Source organism: Aotus nancymaae, unplaced genomic scaffold (genome assembly GCF_030222135.1).
Source record: "Aotus nancymaae isolate 86718 unplaced genomic scaffold, 86718_ANA_hifiasm-v0.15.2.pri h1tg000040l, whole genome shotgun sequence".
NCBI lineage: Eukaryota > Metazoa > Chordata > Mammalia > Primates > Aotidae > Aotus > Aotus nancymaae.
Window position 1 is genome coordinate 118,537,598 of NW_026988454.1, and position 17,504 is coordinate 118,555,101.

Consider the following 17,504-nt stretch of genomic DNA (forward strand, 5'->3'; position numbering starts at 1 on the left):
CTATCTCTTAGAAATGGGTGTGGCGGGAAATGGGGAAGGTAGCAGTGTCCAGACCTACATCCAGCAAGTTTATCCCTACTGATACCAGCGCCCCAGGTACCTGGAGATAAGAGCTGTAATGGAGCAAATCCCTGAAATACAGAAGGATTCACTGGACCAGTTTGACTGCAAGCTTTTAAACCCCTCCCTGCAGAAAGTGGCTGACAAGCGCCGAAAGGACCAATTCAAACGCCTCATTGCTGGTTGCATTGGGGTAGGTCATGCACCTTCATTAGTGTACCCAACCCCCTTCTTAAATCATGTGGATGGGAAAACCATAAAGCAGCTGTAGTTATTGACCATTATGGTGAGATAATCTTTAACTACTGCTTAGAGCCCAGCATTAATTCTTTCTCATTTGTTTTCCACAGAAACCTTTGGGAGAGCAGTTCCGAAAAGAAGTTCACATTAAGAATCTTCCCTCACTTTTCAAAAAACCAAAGCCAGTGTTGGAGACGGAGGTGCTGGACAATGATGGGGGTGGCCTGGCCACCATCTTTGAACCTTGAATCAAGCTTTTGGGCATCCTTCCTCGGCCTTTATTGTCATCTCTTCTTTCCCTTTGTAGCTAATCTCTAGGCCCTTCTGGCACTGCCACCTCACTTTCCACCATGGTCAGCCTGGAGAGAGATCCAGGTCTGGAGCTGGAGAGAACAGGCCCTGTGCAGGGCCAGAAGTAATTATACTAAAGTACAAAGAAAGGGAGTTAGGGCTTATACCATTCTGTCTAAATGTCCCAGATAGTTCCCATTCTACTTGGAGTTTTGGCTTCTCCAAGAAAAGCTAGAGCAGAGCTGCCCTTCTGCACACCCTCCCACCCCTGTGCAGCCACACACCTGTACAGAATGGTAACTAGGGGTGCTGTGCCCAACTGCGACTAGCGAGGCTTGCAGCAAGAGCACAGCCCTCAACTACTTGTGCCAGAGTTTCTCTTGGACCACTCCAAGTCCCACTGAGCCCTTTTGCTGCTGGGCTGACAGGGAATTTTCCCCACTCCCTAAGGGGCATGTCTGGATTAGGTGCTAAGTGCTGAAGAGAACTTGGCCAGTTCCTCAACTTTGCTTTGTGCAAGAATCTGGTCACCTGATGGGACCCATGGTACAGGCTACTGCTAAACTTGGCACAGTATCAAGTATAGTACCTCCAAGGACCAGGACTGGGCAATCTTTAGTGCTAACACCCCCTTTAGAGCTCACACATCTTGCCCTTCCATGAATGACCCCTCAGTCTGGCTTCCCTAGCCTCAGGGTCCACTCAGGCACAAGAGCCACAGTACCCTATATAGTGTCACATGACACCATTGTCATCCAAGGATAATCCAGACCAACTAGGCTACGTCTGTGATAAGCAGGTAGCAAAGCCACTGGTCTTCTCCTAGGACTAAGTCCAGGTGCCTTCCACAATCTCATGGTCTTTCAGGTCCCTGGTTACTTTTCTCAAGGGCCATTTCCAAAAGAAAAGAATATATGCCTTCGCATCACAACCTGTACTGTGAGTCCATTCTAGAGGTCACTGAAAGGCCCTGTAAGCAGAGAGGACACAGATATGGCACCTGGCCCTGAAGTTATTACTGGCCGTAAGGCAGACTTAATCAATATAGAAACCAGTGTGTGCCCATGTGCTTTGCACAAAAACAGACCTGTTGTCCATCCAGTGCACTGACGAGGGTTTCTATGAGAGCTGAAGTGGACTGAAGCTATGGTTTTTAGCTGTTGCAGGCCACAGGCAGGGTCAGATTGGGAAAAGGCAAAGCTGGGGAAGCAGAAGTTGGAGTCGCGTGTTGCTCTCTCTGCTGCATAGACTTGCCCTTGTTCCCTCTTCCTGTGTGGTGCTCTGGGTTTCTGTTGATTGTGAAGGCGATCTCAGTGTTTCCCTCCAAACCTTATAGCTGCCTATTCCTGTCTGGTTGGGGCTGTGGAGGGTGTAGTTGTATTTATTGTGTTGTAATATTTTTAACATCCTGTGACTTCATGCTAGAAATTTTCTATTGTTTATAGAAACCTTTTGTAGAAACATTAACTCTAAAGCACATCTGCATGTCAGTAAAAATCTCAGTTTCATACAGAAAGGGACCCATCTGCCTTTTTCAAACCAGTCACATGCTCCAGTCACATGCTTACTTCCTCATGAGCACCTTGCAAAGGGGACTAAACAGGAAAAAATGTGATCAATGGACCTAGTCTTTCAAGCTTTCTGAAATGGGATGCCAGTTAGAAAAGGATCTATTTTTGACATAACCTGACTGGGCAGCCCATACCATTCTCAGTGTCTTTACATGTGTGGCTGCTGGGCCTGACCTAAGGGAATTGCTATTTTTTGTTGGCGCTGTCAATAGCAACATGAACTTCCCTGGTAATCCAGGAGATAGGTGAAGTGGCACATTCACTCTAGCTTGAATGTTTTTCTAGGGTTTTGGCTGTGCTCCCAGAAACCACCTTAATTTGCCAGTTCTCAGGAGGTGGTTTTTTTTTTTTGTTTTCAAGACTAGGTCTCACTCACCCAGGCTGAAGTGCACATCCGATGTTCTTAATTGCTAAATGCCAAACCAGTTCTGAAGTGAGGCCCTCCTTTTTCGTGGTGGCTCACACCTGTAATCCCAACACTTTGGGAGGCCCGAAGGTGGGCAGATCACTTGAGGTCAGGAGTTTTGAGACCAGCCTGACCAACATGGTGAAAATGCAAAAAATTAGATGTAGCTGGGTGTGGTGGTGTATGCCTGTAATCCTAGCTACTTGGGAGGCTGAGGCAGGTGAATTGCTTGAACCCAGGAAGCGGAGATTGCAGTGAGCCAAGATTGTGCCACTGTACTCCCAGCCTGGGTGGCAGAGTAAGACTGTCTTTAAAAAAAAAAAATCAAAGTAGTCTCAAAAAGTTTTTGTTTGGACATGAGTTTATTTACATCTAAGGCCTTATAAAGGCCTAAGTCTCATTCTATAGCACATTTAACAAAATGTATTGATTAAAAATAAAGCTGTAATTGTCCCAGAAAACTCAGGATCCCTAGTCACACTGGGCTCTCTGTACAGCAGTCCTGTAGGGTGGGTCCGTCAGAACCCAAAGCTTCAGCTTGCCTCAGGAGCATCCAAGCTCAGTCCATCTGAACCGCATCTAGCTCATCCAAGAAGCGCCGGCACTTCCCCATCAGTACTTTGATGGCTTCACTCACCAGCACGTCTGGTGGCAACACCCCTGTTGACTCAACAGAGACTGGGGACCAAAGAGACACTTTAGCCCAGGCAGGGCTTGCCTGTAAGAAGCCCCTGTTATTCATAAACTTTACAATTAAACTAGAAGGAAGCTGCAGCACCAAAGAGCACTGCCCACTCATCTCACCAATTCATACTCACAGATATAATGATCTCGAACCCGGGCAAGCCTCACAGCCTTCTTTAGTTTCTCATTCCGGAAGATTTCTCTGCTGAAGGTATCCAGCCGGGGGTTGGCAACTCTGGCTACCTTTTTACCTAATGAGAACAAACCATGTTTTTTGATTCTTAAATTTGCCACTTGGTAGCAGCAAACCATGTTATACTTTTATTTCTGTCACCTTCAAAGAAAATATACTTTGTGTCCTGACCTGAACAGCATCCCAAATACCATACCTTGGACTTCCTGCACCTCAATAACACCAGGTGAGAAGCACCTGCTCAACTCCTCAGCTGCCTCCCCTTCCACGGGCTCAAGCAGGGTGATGTCTGGCAGGAGCCTGTAACTGGCTGTTGCCACTGGTGAAAACTTGGCATGGTCTTTGCCTGGAGGGGAAGAAGGAAAATCTGCCTATAGGAAGCCGTTCTTCATTCTTCCTAAGCTACTTACAGCAAAAAACATAACCCTGTTGGCTTTCTACCTACCGGGAATAGAGTTCCTTAGTCAGTTGGCCCCACTGCCCTTCCCAAGGAAGGCCCACAGGGTTCTCACCAATGCCCTTGACACAGTGCATTAGCAGGTCAATTTCCTGGCCAGGCCGTAGCTGAGCGATGAGGATATCATCATGCACTGGTCGGATAGTGCCCTCTGGGAAGAGATCAGCCTGGTTCCCCAGGGGGATCCATGTCATATGCCTGGTATACACTGCAGGAAAAACATGTCAGAAGATCTCAGTCCCTAAAACTAGCAGCCACCCACAGGTGGGCCCTCTTCCTCACTCTACCACTACTTACCTTTGTGGTTCATGTACAGTTCATTGGGGTCAGAGGAATCTTTAGCAGCATGGGGGTTCCGAGAACATCTGACTTGAAGACGAAACTGTAGAGTATCTATCTCTGTGCCTTCTTCATCTCCTGCACCAATGGAGGGAGCTCTTAAGAACTAGTAGGGCTGGGCACGGTGGCTCACGCCTGTAATCCCAGCACTTTGGGAGGCCGAGGCGTGTGGATCACAAGGTCAAGAGATCGAGACCAACCTGGTCAACATGGTGAAACCCCGTCTCTACTAAAAATAAAAAATTAGCTGGGCATAGTGGCGCATGCCTGTAATCCCAACTACTCAGGAGGCTGAGGCAGGAGAATTGCCTGAACCCAGGAGGCAGAGGTTGCGGTGAGCCGAGATCGCGCCATTGCACTCGAGCCTGGGTAATGAGAGCGAAACTCCGTCTCAAAAGAACTAGTAAATATCTGAGTGCCAGCACTATGCTGAATGCTTTACATGTTTCCCATTTAATTATCTTGGCAAACTTGGGAAGACAGGGCAAGTGTTCTCACAGATGAAAAACACTGATGTGCTTACCCAATGTCACAGTCAACCAGGATTTAAACCCAGACAGTCCACTTCTCCCAAAATTTCATTTTCTCACCTTGGTTCCGATACTCAAAAAGACGGGGATCAGCATGAATGGGAATGAGCCCCAGACGGTGAGCAAGGATCTCATCCTGAACAATGGATGTATTGTTGTACACCAGGACCTTCTCCACAGCCATAGTTGGCACCTGCCCAAGGAAAAAGAACCACTTATCAGCAAAAACCCAATAGACCCCCTACCTATCCCCACAAACTCCAACCTCCAGAGGTAGGGAGCTATCTCTCTTCCTAGAATGTTTAATGAGAAATTTACAAAGAATAAGAAGGTAAAATCTTTAGCCAGCAAAACTCCAGGAAAAATAAGAAGGGAAAGACAGCTTGAGACACTTAATTCTTCAAGTGACACTCCAAGTGTCAGTGCAGTTCCCAAAGCAAATCCAACCTTGTCACCACGCCTGCCAATACCTCAGCTAATAGAATTCGTCGAAAAGCATTGGCAATGGCTGCGTCAATTCCCACCATGTCAAACTCCAGTGAGTTTTCATCCATGTGTACCACATCCACACGGAAATTCTAGAGGGACAGGAAAAACATTAAGTGAAGCCTGCTGTCTTTGTAATAGCTCTTCATACCTCCCCCTCAGATGATTCCAAGTATTATCCACTCATCCAAAAACCACCCTTTGCCCAGATGTCCCTTATTAAATGTTCTTTCTCGCCCAGTGCTTGCTTTACTTTCATGAAAAGTCTCCATTTTTGTCTTCCATTCATTAAAACTACCTATCCAATATGGCTCCCAACCAAACCATCCATAGAAGCTATTCTACTAAAGAACAGAAACTCACCACACTGCTTAATTATGCTGACACTAGACAGTCCTCTTACTAGACTTCTGTTACGCCTGGCATTGATTAAAAAATTCCCTCCTGGACGGACACAATGGCTCAGGCCTGTAATCCCAGCACTTTGGAAGGCCAAGGTGGGTGGATCACAAGGTCAGGAGTTCGAGACTGGCATGGTGAAACCTCATCTTTACTAGAAATATGAAAAACTAGCTGGCCATGGTGGTGTGCACCTGTAATCCCAGCTACTCAGGAGGCTGAGGTAGGAGACCTGCCTGAACCCAGGAGGCAGAGGTTGCAGTGAGCCGAGATCCTGCCACTGCCCTCCAGCCTGGGCGACAGAGACTCCATCTCAAAAAAAAAAAAAAAAAAAAAAAAATCCCCTTCTTTTTTGAATTATTCTCCTGGTTTCTGAGCACCATCCTTCCTTCTCTGATGATCAACAACTTCCACCCATCTCTAAATCTACCAGGTTCTTGTCTCTCTCCCAGGTGACCTTAACCATACTAACAGTTTTAGCAACTATCTGTGCTGACAGCTCCCAAAATTTTATCTCCCTTCTGATCTCATTTCAAATAGTCTTCTAGCCTGCTAGATTTCTCCATATGCAGGAAACAATGCATCATCATTCCTGTTCCCCAGACCCATTTCTTCTCTCAGTAAATGATACCACAATGCATCAAAGCAGTTCCCAAGTCAAAAAGTCATTTTATGCTACCCCAACAGCTTTTACCAAAGCAATCACAAATTTACCTTCTATTCTTCCTTTGCTCTATTTCTACCATCAGTCTTAGTTCATACCTTCAACCTCAGCTTCCCTTACAACAGATCTGCCTGCTCCATATGATCCTCTTCAAACTCATTCCCTCCCAGCTATCAAGGTTGCAAATCTAATCATGTCTGCTTAACCATTTAAGCTCCCTATCATCAACAGTGCCCAAGACACACTTCAATCTTGCCTACCACTAGTGCCAGAACTGCTTGGACATTCCCGGAGCACACTTCACACCATAATTTTTTTTTCAAGCATTAACCTTTTCCATTGTTCCTACTTTATTCCTTTTATCAACAGGTTAAAAAAAGTAAAATTTGCCGGGCGCGGTGGCTCACGCCTGTAATCCCAGCACTTTGGGAGGCCGAGGCGGGTGGATCACGAGGTCAAGAGATCGAGACCAACCTGGTCAACGTGGTGAAACTCCGTCTCTACTAAAAATACAAAAAATTAGCTGGGCATGGTGGCGCGTGCCTGTAATCCCAGCTACTCAGGAGGCTGAGGCAGGAGAATTGCCTGAACCCAGGAGGCGGAGGTTGCGGTGAGCCGAGATCACACCATTGCACTCCAGCCTGGGTAACAAGAGCGAAACTCCGTCTCAAAAAAAAAAAAAAAAAGTAAAATTTTCCCAAGCACAGATTTATAGATCATGTTTATAAGCTGCACACAAAGTTCAGTTGCATAAACAGTAACATTCGGTGATCTATTTAAATGCAATTTTAATCCTTATTTTAAGCTAAGTGAAGCAATAATAGACTAAATACAGACAAAACCTGTATATCCTCAACTTCACTGACTTGAAACTCAAAGCCTTCCTAATGTAACTCCTGTTCTTTACTTACCGTTCAAAGCTTAATTCAGATGTTCCCTCCTCAAGAAATGTTAAGTACCTCTGGGCCCCTCTTCCTAATGTTCCCCACACCAATCCTGCCATCTTCATAGCTATCAACCACCTTTACCATATTACACTAGATTCACTTGTTTATACGCACCACTCCTCAACAAGACTGAACATCTTGTTTGCAGAACTGGGTAGAAACCGTGTCTAACTTGGCCTGTAAACGGAGCGTCTACCACATTGCTCAACAAACTTACAAACGGAGCGACCCCCAAAAGCAGCTTCTGAGACAGACACAGGCTGCTCAGACCATAGGGTCTGGCCCTCATAACCTTCCCCGGACAACTCCGGCCCACTCACCTTCTCGAAGCGTTCCTGATCCCAGGCATCATCATAACCGGAATAGTTACCGGGAAAGTCAGTGGTATGGACCTAGAGCAAAGGCATGAGTTTGTCCACGAAGGGAGAGTGAGCCTACGACTATCCCCACGCCAATCCCAAGACCCATCCCTGTTCCGCTCTCCTTCCTCCCGCCTGAGCTCAAGGCCACAAGTCTTACATTGCGAACTCCAAATTCCCCTAGAACCACGCGGCTCCGCATTTCTTCTACTGCCTGAGAAGCCGCCATGTTCAATCTCTCCAGAAGACTAGAGGCTCTAGCTAGCGCCTGCGTTCTAGCAGCACTGCTCCATCTCCGTAGCAACGCACCGCCTCCTGGAATCTTAAATATCGCGAGACTTTGCTCCGCCTCCATCCACGTCCCCAACTTCCGGAAGTTGGTTTTGTCCAAACATCCGGGTTTCTCCTTTTTGTGTTCCGGCTGATCCCACGTCTCCTCGACCCGGGACCTCTCCTTTCCTGGGACTCACATCTCGCACACTCCTACGCGCGCGGGGCTAGCGCGGGCTTCAGCGACGGGAGCCCTCAAGGGACATGGCAACTACAGCGGCGCCGGCGGGCGGCGCCCAAAACGGAGCTGGCCCGGAATGGGGAGGGTTCGAAGAAAACATCCAGGTAATGGCCCCAAGGCACCAGATGCCAGCAACCCGAGGGCCGGCGATGTCCAGAAGTGTCTTGGGGATTCTCCCTCGGGGCCTGGAAGTTCGCTCCATTTGCAAAACTGCCTTCTTTGGGTCTTGCACACAAAAGTCAGTGGGGTTAACATTGACCTGAAAGGGCCAGACTAGTCTACTACTCCAGCCTGAGGATCTTGGGTCTCCGGGCCCGCCCGAGGCGTTAGGAAGAACGTATTCTTGGAACAAGTTAGGAGGTTGGTCGGGGTCAGGCATGGAGTGGGGTTGGGTGGGATTCACTGGCACTCGCTGAAAACATACTGTGTTCATAGTTTTGTTTGGGGCTTAGGAAAGAAAGAAATGGATGCTTTTTCAACCTTTTAGTCTTTGATAGGTAAGGTAGGAGAAAGACATGACTGGAAAACTAGTAGGTTTCCCAGGCTAGAAAAGATAGCCAAAGCTACAAGTCAAGCGTTCTGAGAGCAAATGAGGGGGAATGGAGTGGCATGATCTGTAGTGATTCCAAGCCGTATCCTCAGCAGTGGAAGAACAAAGCCCTAAGCCCTGGGATGAGCAGAGGACTTAATGGATGGAACAGAAAAGTCCTGCACTCTAGGAGCCATTGTCTTAACAGGGCGGAGGCTCAGCTGTGATTGACATGGAGAACATGGATGATACCTCAGGCTCTAGCTTCGAGGATATGGGTGAACTGCATCAGCGCCTGCGCGAGGAAGAAGTAGACGCTGATGCGGCTGCTGCTGAAGAAGAAGATGGAGAGTTCCTGGGCATGAAGGGCTTTAAGGGACAGCTGAGCCGGCAGGTGGCTGATCAGGTAAGCAAGATGGAATCCCCTGCAGGTGGAAAGGTAAACCTAGGTATGTCCCATGTCCTGGAGTTGGTATTGGTGATGTTTGCCCCAGGTTGTCCTGGTAGAAATCAGATGGAAAATAGGCAACAGGGTCTAATGCCAAGAGTTCCACAATACCTGTGCCCATCTTCCTTACTTCAGATGTGGCAGGCTGGGAAGAGACAAGCCTCCAGAGCCTTCAGCTTGTATGCCAACATCGACATCCTGAGACCCTACTTTGATGTGGAGCCTGCCCAGGTGCGAAGCAGGTGAGGAGCCTTCTCTTGAAGAAGCTTCCCTCCTAACACCTACTCCTTCATGCACTCTACAATCAGATTTCAAGCTCTGTGCTCTGGTGGGCTCCCCCTCTTTGTGACCTCATCACCTCTCATCACGGCACCTGTCACTGAACACAAATAATCATAACACACCGCCTTCCTCCTCTTTTCCATCTAGCTGACTACTCATCTTCCCTCAAAACCTACTTCAGATGTCACTTACCCTGTTCCACATTCCTCAGTCCCATCCCCAGTTTGTTCTCTCCTGGTGTTCCTCTAGAACTCTGCACTTGCCTCCAACAGACATCACTTCAGCACTGCTATCCCTTCTTATTCCTGGAATTTGCCCACCAGAGCAGCCTCTATCTTGCTTATCTTTTTATTCCCAGCACCAGAACAGTCTCTGAACCAGAATATCAGGGCATAGTTTTTGAGTGACTTTTCAAGAACTAGATTTAATCCTGGCTTGTTTGTTTTTGTTGTTGTTCATCCTTTAATCAGTGCTAAGCAAATACCCAGGACCACTCAGCAAGTATTTATTAAGCATTTGCTCTGTGGCAGACCCTATGCTAATTGTATCTGGTTTGGTGGTGAAGATGGATGGGAGCCTTGTTCTTGAGTGCAGTTACAGTACAGTCCTCATGCTATGATCGGGCACATGGGAGTGATATGTGAGCCATAGCAGGTTGGTGGGTGGGACAGGACAGGTTTCCCAAAGGAAGTAAAATCTAGCTAAAATCCAAGGTATGGTTAGGAGCTAGCCACTTGGCGGGGATGGGGGCGGGGGGGGAGCGGTGACTGAATTTTCTTACCACTTCACATATATTTTTCAAGAAAATGCTCGACAGTGCCTGGAGGCACTCTTACTGTTCCCTCAGTAACACCTTTCATTCTAAACCTTCCATCTAGCTGACTAGACCTTTCCCAGGGCTTCCCCATTGCAGCCTTGAATTCTAGGTACTCTCTGCTGAGGTCTGCCTGTCTTTTCAAGGGGAGACAGGGAGACAGATACATGGTCAGGCCCTCTCTGAAGACCCAGCAGGGCTGAGTTCTCCACATAGCTGCTGTTTCAGTCAGCTAAGTTTCAGAAGGTTAACCTTCCTGGAAGTAATTTTAGGGGCAAGGAAATGATTTCCTCATTCCCTGTATATCTTTACTACCCTGTTCTCCCCTGTCATCCAACATGTCCTCTAGGCCAGGCCCCAATCCCTAGATGAGTAAGATTCAGGCCTTGCCCAGCAGAACCTCATGGCCTAGTGCTGCCTCTGCTTTCATCTCTCCTCTCCTCTCTCAGGCTCCTGGAGTCCATGATCCCCATCAAGATGGTGAACTTCCCCCAGGTAAATAGAGGGTGGCATGTCTGGAGAGCAGGGGGAAGCATGAGGGCAGAAGGTGGGGCCACCAGGCAAAGCCTGGGAAGGTATAAACAGAAAAGCCATTGTACCCTCCAGCCTGAATGAGTTGGTATATTGACAGAAAATTGCAGGTGAACTCTATGGACCTCTCATGCTGGTCTTCACACTGGTTGCCATCCTACTCCACGGGATGAAGACATCTGACACTATTATCGTAAGCAGGACAGAGGACTTTGGGTGAGAGGGTGGCTGAAGTAGGTTGAAAGCTGCCTGAGGATACGATGGTGACGTGAGATAGGAACAGCCCCTGTGGAAGGCCCTAGGTGAGGCTGAGCTCAGAAGCCTCCTAGGACTAAGTAGAGCCTTCACCCCACAGCGGGAGGGCACCCTGATGGGCACAGCCATTGGCACCTGCTTTGGCTACTGGCTGGGCGTCTCATCCTTCATTTACTTCCTCGCCTACCTGTGCAACGCCCAGATCACCATGCTGCAGATGCTGGCACTGCTGGTAAGGAGCCTGGCATGGTGGTAGGCAAGGGTGATGTTAAAAAGAGCAGCCAGGCCTTGGTCTGCATCTGTCCTGGGGCCCCAGAGCCTGGAATGGGTGGAGTGGGCCAATGGACCATCTGTTTCCCAGGCTCCCCATGAGGGGCCAGAAACCAGCCCGACCTGAGTGATTTTCCTCTCCACCATCCTTCCCAGGGCTATGGCCTCTTCGGGCACTGCATTGTCCTGTTCATCACCTATAACATCCACCTCCACGCCCTCTTCTACCTCTTCTGGTTGTTGGTGGGTGGGCTGTCCACAATGCGCATGGTAAGCTGGGCAAGCGACTTCCAGGGGTGGGCTGTCCTCCCAGGGAGCTGGGGAAGACAGCCTGGAGCTGTCCATCTCACAAAAAGCTCTAAATGGAAGGGAAGGGCTCAAAGAGTGTTCTGCCCTGGGTGGGGTTGTCTTGTACCCACTCCTCACTTTGGAGCCAGGCCCTTTGAGCTATATTCTCACGTCCCTAGGTAGCAGTGTTGGTGTCTCGGACTGTGGGCCCCACACAGCGGCTGCTCCTATGTGGCACCCTGGCTGCCCTACACATGCTCTTCCTGCTCTATCTGCATTTTGCCTACCACAAAGTGGTAGAGGGTAAGTGGCAGGAAAGCCTGGATGGGGGAGAATGGGAAAGCAGCTGTCTAGGGCAAAAGGCAGGATATGATGTCCAGTGGCCTGGCCCCATCTGACCCTCACTCACCTTCCATCTTCCTTTCAGGGATCCTGGACACACTGGAGGGCCCCAACATCCCACCCATTCAGAGGGTCCCCAGAGACATCCCTGCTATGCTCCCTGCTGCTCGGCTTCCCACCACCATGCTCAATGCCACAGCCAAGGCTATTGCTGTGACCCTGCAGTCACACTGACCCACCTGACTTCTTGGCCAGTCCTCTCTACCACAGCTGCAGAGAGGAGGAAGACTAAAGGACAGTCCTGATGTCTCTCAGATGGGGTCTGCAGCTGCCACTGAGCTATAGCAGCTTAAGTACCTCCTTGATGCCTCTTGGCACTTCTGAAGGGCACAAGGTCAGGAACTCCTGGCCAGGACTGCAAGGCTCTGCAGCCGGTGCAGAAAGTGGGTCAGCTCCTCTGAGACCCCCTCACCACCTACCCCTTCCTTCCTCTTTATCTCTCCCACATTGTCTTGCTAAATATAGACTTGGTAATTAAAATGCTGATTAAGTCTGGAACTGCAGCGCTGATCCAGTGGTCCTCCCTGTTACCCTACTTCTCTATACTTTCCTGCTCTGTCAGCCATGGTAATATTATATGTTCCCTTCATATCCTCAACCAGCAGGATAAAGGTGGGACAGGCCAGACTACAGAGAAGGTAGTGATTGAATACGGAACCTGCCCCTGAGGGCAGGGGACACCTGACCCATGAAGGGGCAGGGAGGCCTCAAGCACAAAAACCATAAGCCTGATGGAAAGTGCACCCAGCTTAAGTCTGCACTCAGCTACACTCTTGGGAAACCAATGAAGCAGTGACAATTGGACAAAACATCCCGACTTAAACCCTGTGTCAAAACAAGGAGAATCTTCTGCAGCTGGGCACTGTGGGCATAATTTTCCTGTGGAGCTCATAATTGAAGCCAAACTTGGTTTTGCCCTGGTGGTACTGGAGCCAGCTCCTTTCGGTTTTTCTGTCTTTCCTCTTAAAACCAACCACCACTCCTAACATAGCGCCACCCCACCACCACCACGTCTTTTATCTGCTCTACTTAGTAAGTTAATTCAGGTGGCTAAGAGGGAATAGGGCCTTTGACCTCCCTTCACTACATTGAATATTACATTTTATGGAAAAGAATCCTCTCCTAGTAAATCTGGGTCAGCAGCATCTAACCCTCCTAACAAAGGGACTAACAGAAAGAGGTGCCCTTCATTTGTCCTGTGTTACACAAGCGAGGCCCCCACCACCCTGGCCAGTGGACAAAGTTGTGACAGCGCTGCCTGTACCGTGTGGTGTGGCCCAGCCGCCTTCACGTCCTCACCACTGCTCCAGGGCCCTGGCCCCTCCTTTGTATTGGCTGCCCCAGTCTCTCGGCATGGACACACCCTCAGACTTCAACAGTGCTCTGCGCACCTGGAGAAGGCGTGACACCAGGACCTTGCATCCATCTGAGGCTCCCCTGCTCTAGAGACCCTCTGGGGTTCTCTTGTCCCCAGCAACTCCGGCTGGCTCTGCCCAGCCGTGGCCCCTGGGGCCGCCCTGGTGAGGCCGCCATCTTGGCGAGGAGCAAGCGGGGAAGTCCCCGTGGGCCGGGATCCCCACTCACGCTGCGCCTCGCGGCAGGGGGGCGAGGGCGGGGCGAGGTGCGTATGAAAGTGCCCTGGGGCCTTCCAAACAGAAGGGAACAGTGTCCTGGATTGTGGCGAGGGTTTGGACCTTAGGAATCGGGAAGGACTGGAGAATGGGTAGAAAAAGCGGTAACTGTCCAACGCCATCTCCACGTGGCGTGCCTTCATTCCGCACCCCGTCGGCCCTCCCCACCCTGCCCGTCCTAGGCCTCAGCCCTGCCGCCTTCCTTCTGCCAGCTGGCTGACCCCACTCCTAAGGGAAGAGCGGCCTATTGCTCCCAGCTCCCTGCCCCGGACCGCCCCGTGTGCGCGAACCTCGTGGGCCGGCGTGGCCGTGGCCGGGCAGGGGCGGGGCGGGGCGGGCGGCGGTGACGCTGCCGTTGCCATGGAAACCCACCGCCCGCTCGCCCGCTGGAGCCGGAGCCGGAGCTGGAGCTGCCGCCCGCCGCCCGCCGCCCGCCTCGGGCTCTCTCTGCCAGCCGTGCGGCCAGGCCCGCGGGGTGGTCGGGGGAGACGGGCGGCAGAGAGGGAGGGAGAAGGTACGACCTCCCAGCAGGGACCGGTAAGCCGAAGGCCCTGAGCCGCCACCGCCACGACCGCGAGGGACAAGGACAAGCGCGGAGCAACGCCTGCCCAGCCCCCGAAACGCGCGCCCGGCCCAAGGCCCAGACACTGACCGTTCGGGCAGCCCCCGCCCCAGCACCGCCCCACCTCAGCCCGACCAGCGCCCTGGACGCCTCCGCACCTCGGGCCGGCTCTGGCTCCCGTGTCCCGATCGCTCTTCTCCGCCCCCGTCGCAGCCTCCGCCTCCGCCTCCGCCACAGCCTCCGCCTCCGCCACAGCCTCCGCCTCCGCCCCGAGTCCCGCTCCGCCCGCGACCCCAGCCGAGACCCTGACCCCGGCCCTATCCCCGGCCCCGCCCGCGACCCCGCCAACCTCCGCTCCGGCGCCGGCCCCAGAGGCCCAACCGAGGGCACGATGCTGCCCAGCTCCATTCAGATTTCGGGGGAGCCTCTGTCCGGAGCCGAGGTGCGGGACATCTGCCGCGGCCTGCGCGACAACGCCGTGCGCCTGCTCTCACTGCGCGGCTGCCGCCTCTGCGACCGCGACTTCGGCCGCATCTGCCGGGCCCTGGCCGGGGCCACGTCCTTGGCGCAGCTCAACCTTAACCTGGGCGTCGTGTCTAGCCCCAGTCGCATCAAGCAACTGGCTGAGGCTCTGCGGACCAACCGCTCCATCCAGTCCCTCTTGTGAGTGCGCCCCCTCGCAAGGGGGTCCCGGGCACTGCACCCCTCCATGCACTCCCCTGCCACCTCCTGTTTCTCCACACTCCTTCCAGTACCATCCTACCTTCACATACCTTATGCACACACACGGTGCTTTGGCCCTTGCCTTCACAACACCCTCCAAGCACACGCTTGGAATTTGCACGCGCGACCCCACCCGAGTTGGGATTCCCACCCCTTCCTGACATTAGGTAGGGGCCGTACCTCCCCACCTAATCACCTGCATTTACTTCTCTGGGGCAGCTCTCAGGTTCCCAAGAGGGAATCCCCCCATGGGGAGGAGAGCCCTGCCCACTGCAGAATTCCAGTCCACCACCCACCCACCCCTTCTCTGCCTCTCCCTGTGCAATATCCTGGATCCCAGTCCCTGCCCCAAAAAACCAAACCGAATTCTCCTTCTACTTGTATTTCCTGAGAATCTAGAACTTTCCTTCTCCTTTTCCGGGCCTCTCAAGTGCTGTGACTGAGTGCCCTCCCCATCCCTAGGGCTGACAGAAGTGAAAATGCCCTTCCCCATGTAGATAGGGCCTAAGCCTGCAGTAATCCTGCTCTCTCACTCACCTCCAGCCTGCATGGGAGCCCCCTGACAGATGCGGGACTGGCCTTGCTGAACCCAGCCCTGGCCCTCCACCCTGCCCTCGTGGCTCTGGACCTGGGGGACTGCATGCTGGGTGATGAAGCCATCAACCTCATCTGTGGCCTCCTGCCCCCAGACGGGGCCAAATCTGGTGAGCAGGGCCCTGCTCAGGGCTTGGGCTAGTGTGGCAGTGATGAACATCGAAATGCAGAGGGAAGGGGGTGTGGCCCAGAGCCGAGAGCTCTGATGATGTGGGTGAGAATGTCTTTCTAATCCTCTCAGGAAGGGGCAGGACTGGGGGTGGCATGGAAACTCAGGAATCCAGGCAGGCTGGGGCAGGCAGGGGAGGCATGGGTCTCCTTAATGCTCTGGAACACTATCGGGGGGTGAGGTGGTGCCCAGCCACTAGGACACAGGGACACAGGGATGGTAGGGAAGGGCTCGAGGAGGGCTTAACCCTCCCTATTCTGGTTTCTTGCTATGATGCTGCCCAGGCTTGAAGGAGCTAACGCTGAGTGCCAACCCTGGCATCACCCCTAAGGGCTGGAGCCGCCTCGCCATTGCCGTGGCCCACAGCTCCCAGGTCCGCGTCCTCAATCTGGATTACAACCCCCTGGGTGAGGCTCAAGAACACCCCCTTGCGTTCTCATTGCCTCATGCTCAATCCAAGAGCTTGGGGCCATCAGTTGGTATGGCAACCCCTACACTGGGAGAGGGAAGAGAAAGGAGAGCCCCCAGGAATCAAGGAGGTAGCTTTGTGGAGGGCCAGGTGACCAATAAGTAGATGAAAGCATCAGTCACCACCTCAGCCCTAACTTGCTTCATGCCTTTCACTCACCAATCACAATGATCCCTTCCTGACCACCACCAATTGTCCGTGTTTCCTGGCCAGGGGTTAGTATCTAAAGTTGTTAAGGCAATGGGGAAGCTATCTGTAAGGATTAGCAGGCATGTGTGTGAATGCATGTGAATGTGTGCATGTGTGTTGTCTCCCCAGGTGACCATGTGGCAGGAATGCTGGCTGTAGCTGTGGCCTCCAGCCGTACCCTAGAGGTCCTAGACTTGGAGGGCACAGGGCTCACCAACCAGTCAGCTCAGGTGGGAAGTTATCATGTTTGCGAACGGCCAGGGGATGGGGTGGAGGTTAGCCTACGTTGTCTGCTGACATACCTAAGGGGTGGCAGGTTGGGGTCTGAGGACCTGCCTTAACTACGTTCATCCTTTTCCATATTCTTCCCCACCTCAGACCCTGCTGGACATGGTAGAAAATTACCCCACAGCTTTACGGAGCCTGGTGTTGGCTGAGAACAGCATTAGCCCAGAGCTGCAGCAACAGATCTGTGACCTCCTCTCTGAAGGAGAGGAGGAGGAGGAAGTGGCAGGAGGGGCTGGCGACACCCAGGAATGGGAGAGAGGGCGGGAGCCTGCTGCCCACCAGAGGGGCAGCAGCTCCTGGATGTGCCCCAGCGGTAAGAACCCACAGGGTTGATCAGAGCCAGGCCTGGAAGAGGCTCGGGACAAGGGAGAGTGGGTGTGGAGAACTTCGGCTCTCACTTATTTGTGGTCCCCAGCAGAGGAAGGAATGGTGGTCTGAACACCCCTCTGCCCTTCTACAGATCCCAGCTCTCAGATGGTGCTAATGACGTCAGGACTAGGGGACAGTCTGTTGGCTGAGACCGAGATGTGACTCTCCACTGGGCTTCTGCACACCATTTCGCTTGTCTATGTCCCGAGCACCTTGCCCTAGATATCAGGGTCAGGTCCTGGGGCTTGGGAGGGAACTGGGGTCAGGGGCTGCACGGGGCTCTGGCAGCTCCTGGCAGTGTGGTGGAAAGGAAGCTCTGGAAGCTGTGACTGAGCAACAGCCTTGGGGGGGCACTTAAACCCAGGGCAATACCTTTGAATTTGGCAGCTCTGACTGCAACCCGCTGGCTCGGAAAAGATTTTATGAACTCCACAACCTGGCGTGTGGCTGTAGTCACTGGGGGCCGGCAGTAGGGGAGGAGTTGCAACTACCACTAAGCACCACTAGGGAGCAGTAGCATCCCACAGCCCAAGCTCCAGGCTGCATGAACGGGT

General features: G+C 52.1%; 4 protein-coding genes across 8 annotated transcripts in view; 3 read left to right on the forward strand and 1 right to left on the reverse strand.

Moving 5' to 3' along the window:
- XPO5 (exportin 5) overlaps positions 1 to 3,034 on the forward strand; it is a 49,116-nt gene extending 46,082 nt beyond the window's left edge. Inside the window, exons 31-32 of the mRNA XM_021676051.2 lie at positions 89 to 253; positions 411 to 3,034. Of these exons, the coding sequence (XP_021531726.1) occupies positions 89 to 253; positions 411 to 548 (303 nt within the window). The 3' untranslated portion in view covers positions 549 to 3,034. The remainder of the gene's footprint in view (positions 1 to 88; positions 254 to 410) is intronic.
- Positions 1 to 7,925, reverse strand: part of POLR1C (RNA polymerase I and III subunit C) — a 30,985-nt gene extending 23,060 nt beyond the window's left edge. For 2 of the 3 annotated variants that reach the window (XM_012448728.3, XM_064361013.1), the window contains exons 1-8: positions 7,787 to 7,923; positions 7,588 to 7,659; positions 5,242 to 5,349; positions 4,832 to 4,964; positions 4,200 to 4,319; positions 3,958 to 4,110; positions 3,642 to 3,791; positions 3,387 to 3,503 (exon numbers count right to left, since the gene is read on the reverse strand). In XM_012448728.3, the coding sequence (XP_012304151.1) occupies positions 3,387 to 3,503; positions 3,642 to 3,791; positions 3,958 to 4,110; positions 4,200 to 4,319; positions 4,832 to 4,964; positions 5,242 to 5,349; positions 7,588 to 7,659; positions 7,787 to 7,855 (922 nt within the window). In that variant the 5' untranslated portion in view covers positions 7,856 to 7,923. Of the gene's footprint in view, positions 1 to 2,896; positions 3,247 to 3,386; positions 3,504 to 3,641; positions 3,792 to 3,957; positions 4,111 to 4,199; positions 4,320 to 4,831; positions 4,965 to 5,241; positions 5,350 to 7,587; positions 7,660 to 7,786 lie in introns of those variants that run through there. The other variant, XM_012448727.2, reaches the window with a different exon arrangement.
- Positions 7,926 to 8,010: 85 nt separating this feature from the next.
- Positions 8,011 to 12,454, forward strand: YIPF3 (Yip1 domain family member 3). 2 transcript variants are annotated; one of them, XM_012448729.2, is made up of 9 exons: positions 8,013 to 8,241; positions 8,875 to 9,072; positions 9,250 to 9,356; positions 10,660 to 10,705; positions 10,842 to 10,934; positions 11,097 to 11,228; positions 11,423 to 11,536; positions 11,734 to 11,857; positions 11,982 to 12,454. In XM_012448729.2, exons 1-9 carry the CDS (start codon positions 8,161 to 8,163, stop codon positions 12,128 to 12,130), a joined length of 1,044 nt encoding a protein of 347 aa, XP_012304152.1. In that variant the 5' UTR covers positions 8,013 to 8,160; the 3' UTR covers positions 12,131 to 12,454. The 2 variants fall into 2 exon arrangements, with proteins under 2 accessions (XP_012304154.1, XP_012304152.1); XM_012448731.2 differs by lacking the exon at positions 11,097 to 11,228 and having other exon boundaries at positions 8,011 to 8,241.
- A 1,519-nt stretch (positions 12,455 to 13,973) lies between these two features.
- On the forward strand, positions 13,974 to 17,385 carry LRRC73 (leucine rich repeat containing 73). Of its 2 annotated transcripts, none has more exons than XM_012448724.3 (6): positions 13,974 to 14,812; positions 15,416 to 15,576; positions 15,920 to 16,042; positions 16,423 to 16,523; positions 16,672 to 16,894; positions 17,042 to 17,385. In XM_012448724.3, exons 1-6 carry the CDS (start codon positions 14,541 to 14,543, stop codon positions 17,110 to 17,112), a joined length of 951 nt encoding a protein of 316 aa, XP_012304147.1. In that variant the 5' UTR covers positions 13,974 to 14,540; the 3' UTR covers positions 17,113 to 17,385. The 2 variants fall into 2 exon arrangements, with proteins under 2 accessions (XP_012304147.1, XP_064217084.1); XM_064361014.1 differs by having other exon boundaries at positions 14,541 to 14,812; positions 16,423 to 16,518; positions 16,667 to 16,894.
- Positions 17,386 to 17,504: the final 119 nt, after the last annotated feature.

Bases quoted from the DNA above. Each gene is read 5' to 3' on its own strand.
- YIPF3 (XM_012448729.2), top strand. From the start codon at position 8,161: ATGGCAACTACAGCGGCGCCGGCGGGCGGCGCCCAAAACGGAGCTGGC. The intron at 11,229-11,422 runs GTAAGGAGCCTG...CATCCTTCCCAG, and splicing joins TGCAGATGCTGGCACTGCTG to GGCTATGGCCTCTTCGGGCA. The intron at 11,537-11,733 runs GTAAGCTGGGCA...TCACGTCCCTAG, and splicing joins GGCTGTCCACAATGCGCATG to GTAGCAGTGTTGGTGTCTCG.
- LRRC73 (XM_012448724.3), top strand. From the start codon at position 14,541: ATGCTGCCCAGCTCCATTCAGATTTCGGGGGAGCCTCTGTCCGGAGCC. The intron at 14,813-15,415 runs GTGAGTGCGCCC...ACTCACCTCCAG, and splicing joins CGCTCCATCCAGTCCCTCTT to CCTGCATGGGAGCCCCCTGA. The intron at 16,524-16,671 runs GTGGGAAGTTAT...TCCCCACCTCAG, and splicing joins TCACCAACCAGTCAGCTCAG to ACCCTGCTGGACATGGTAGA.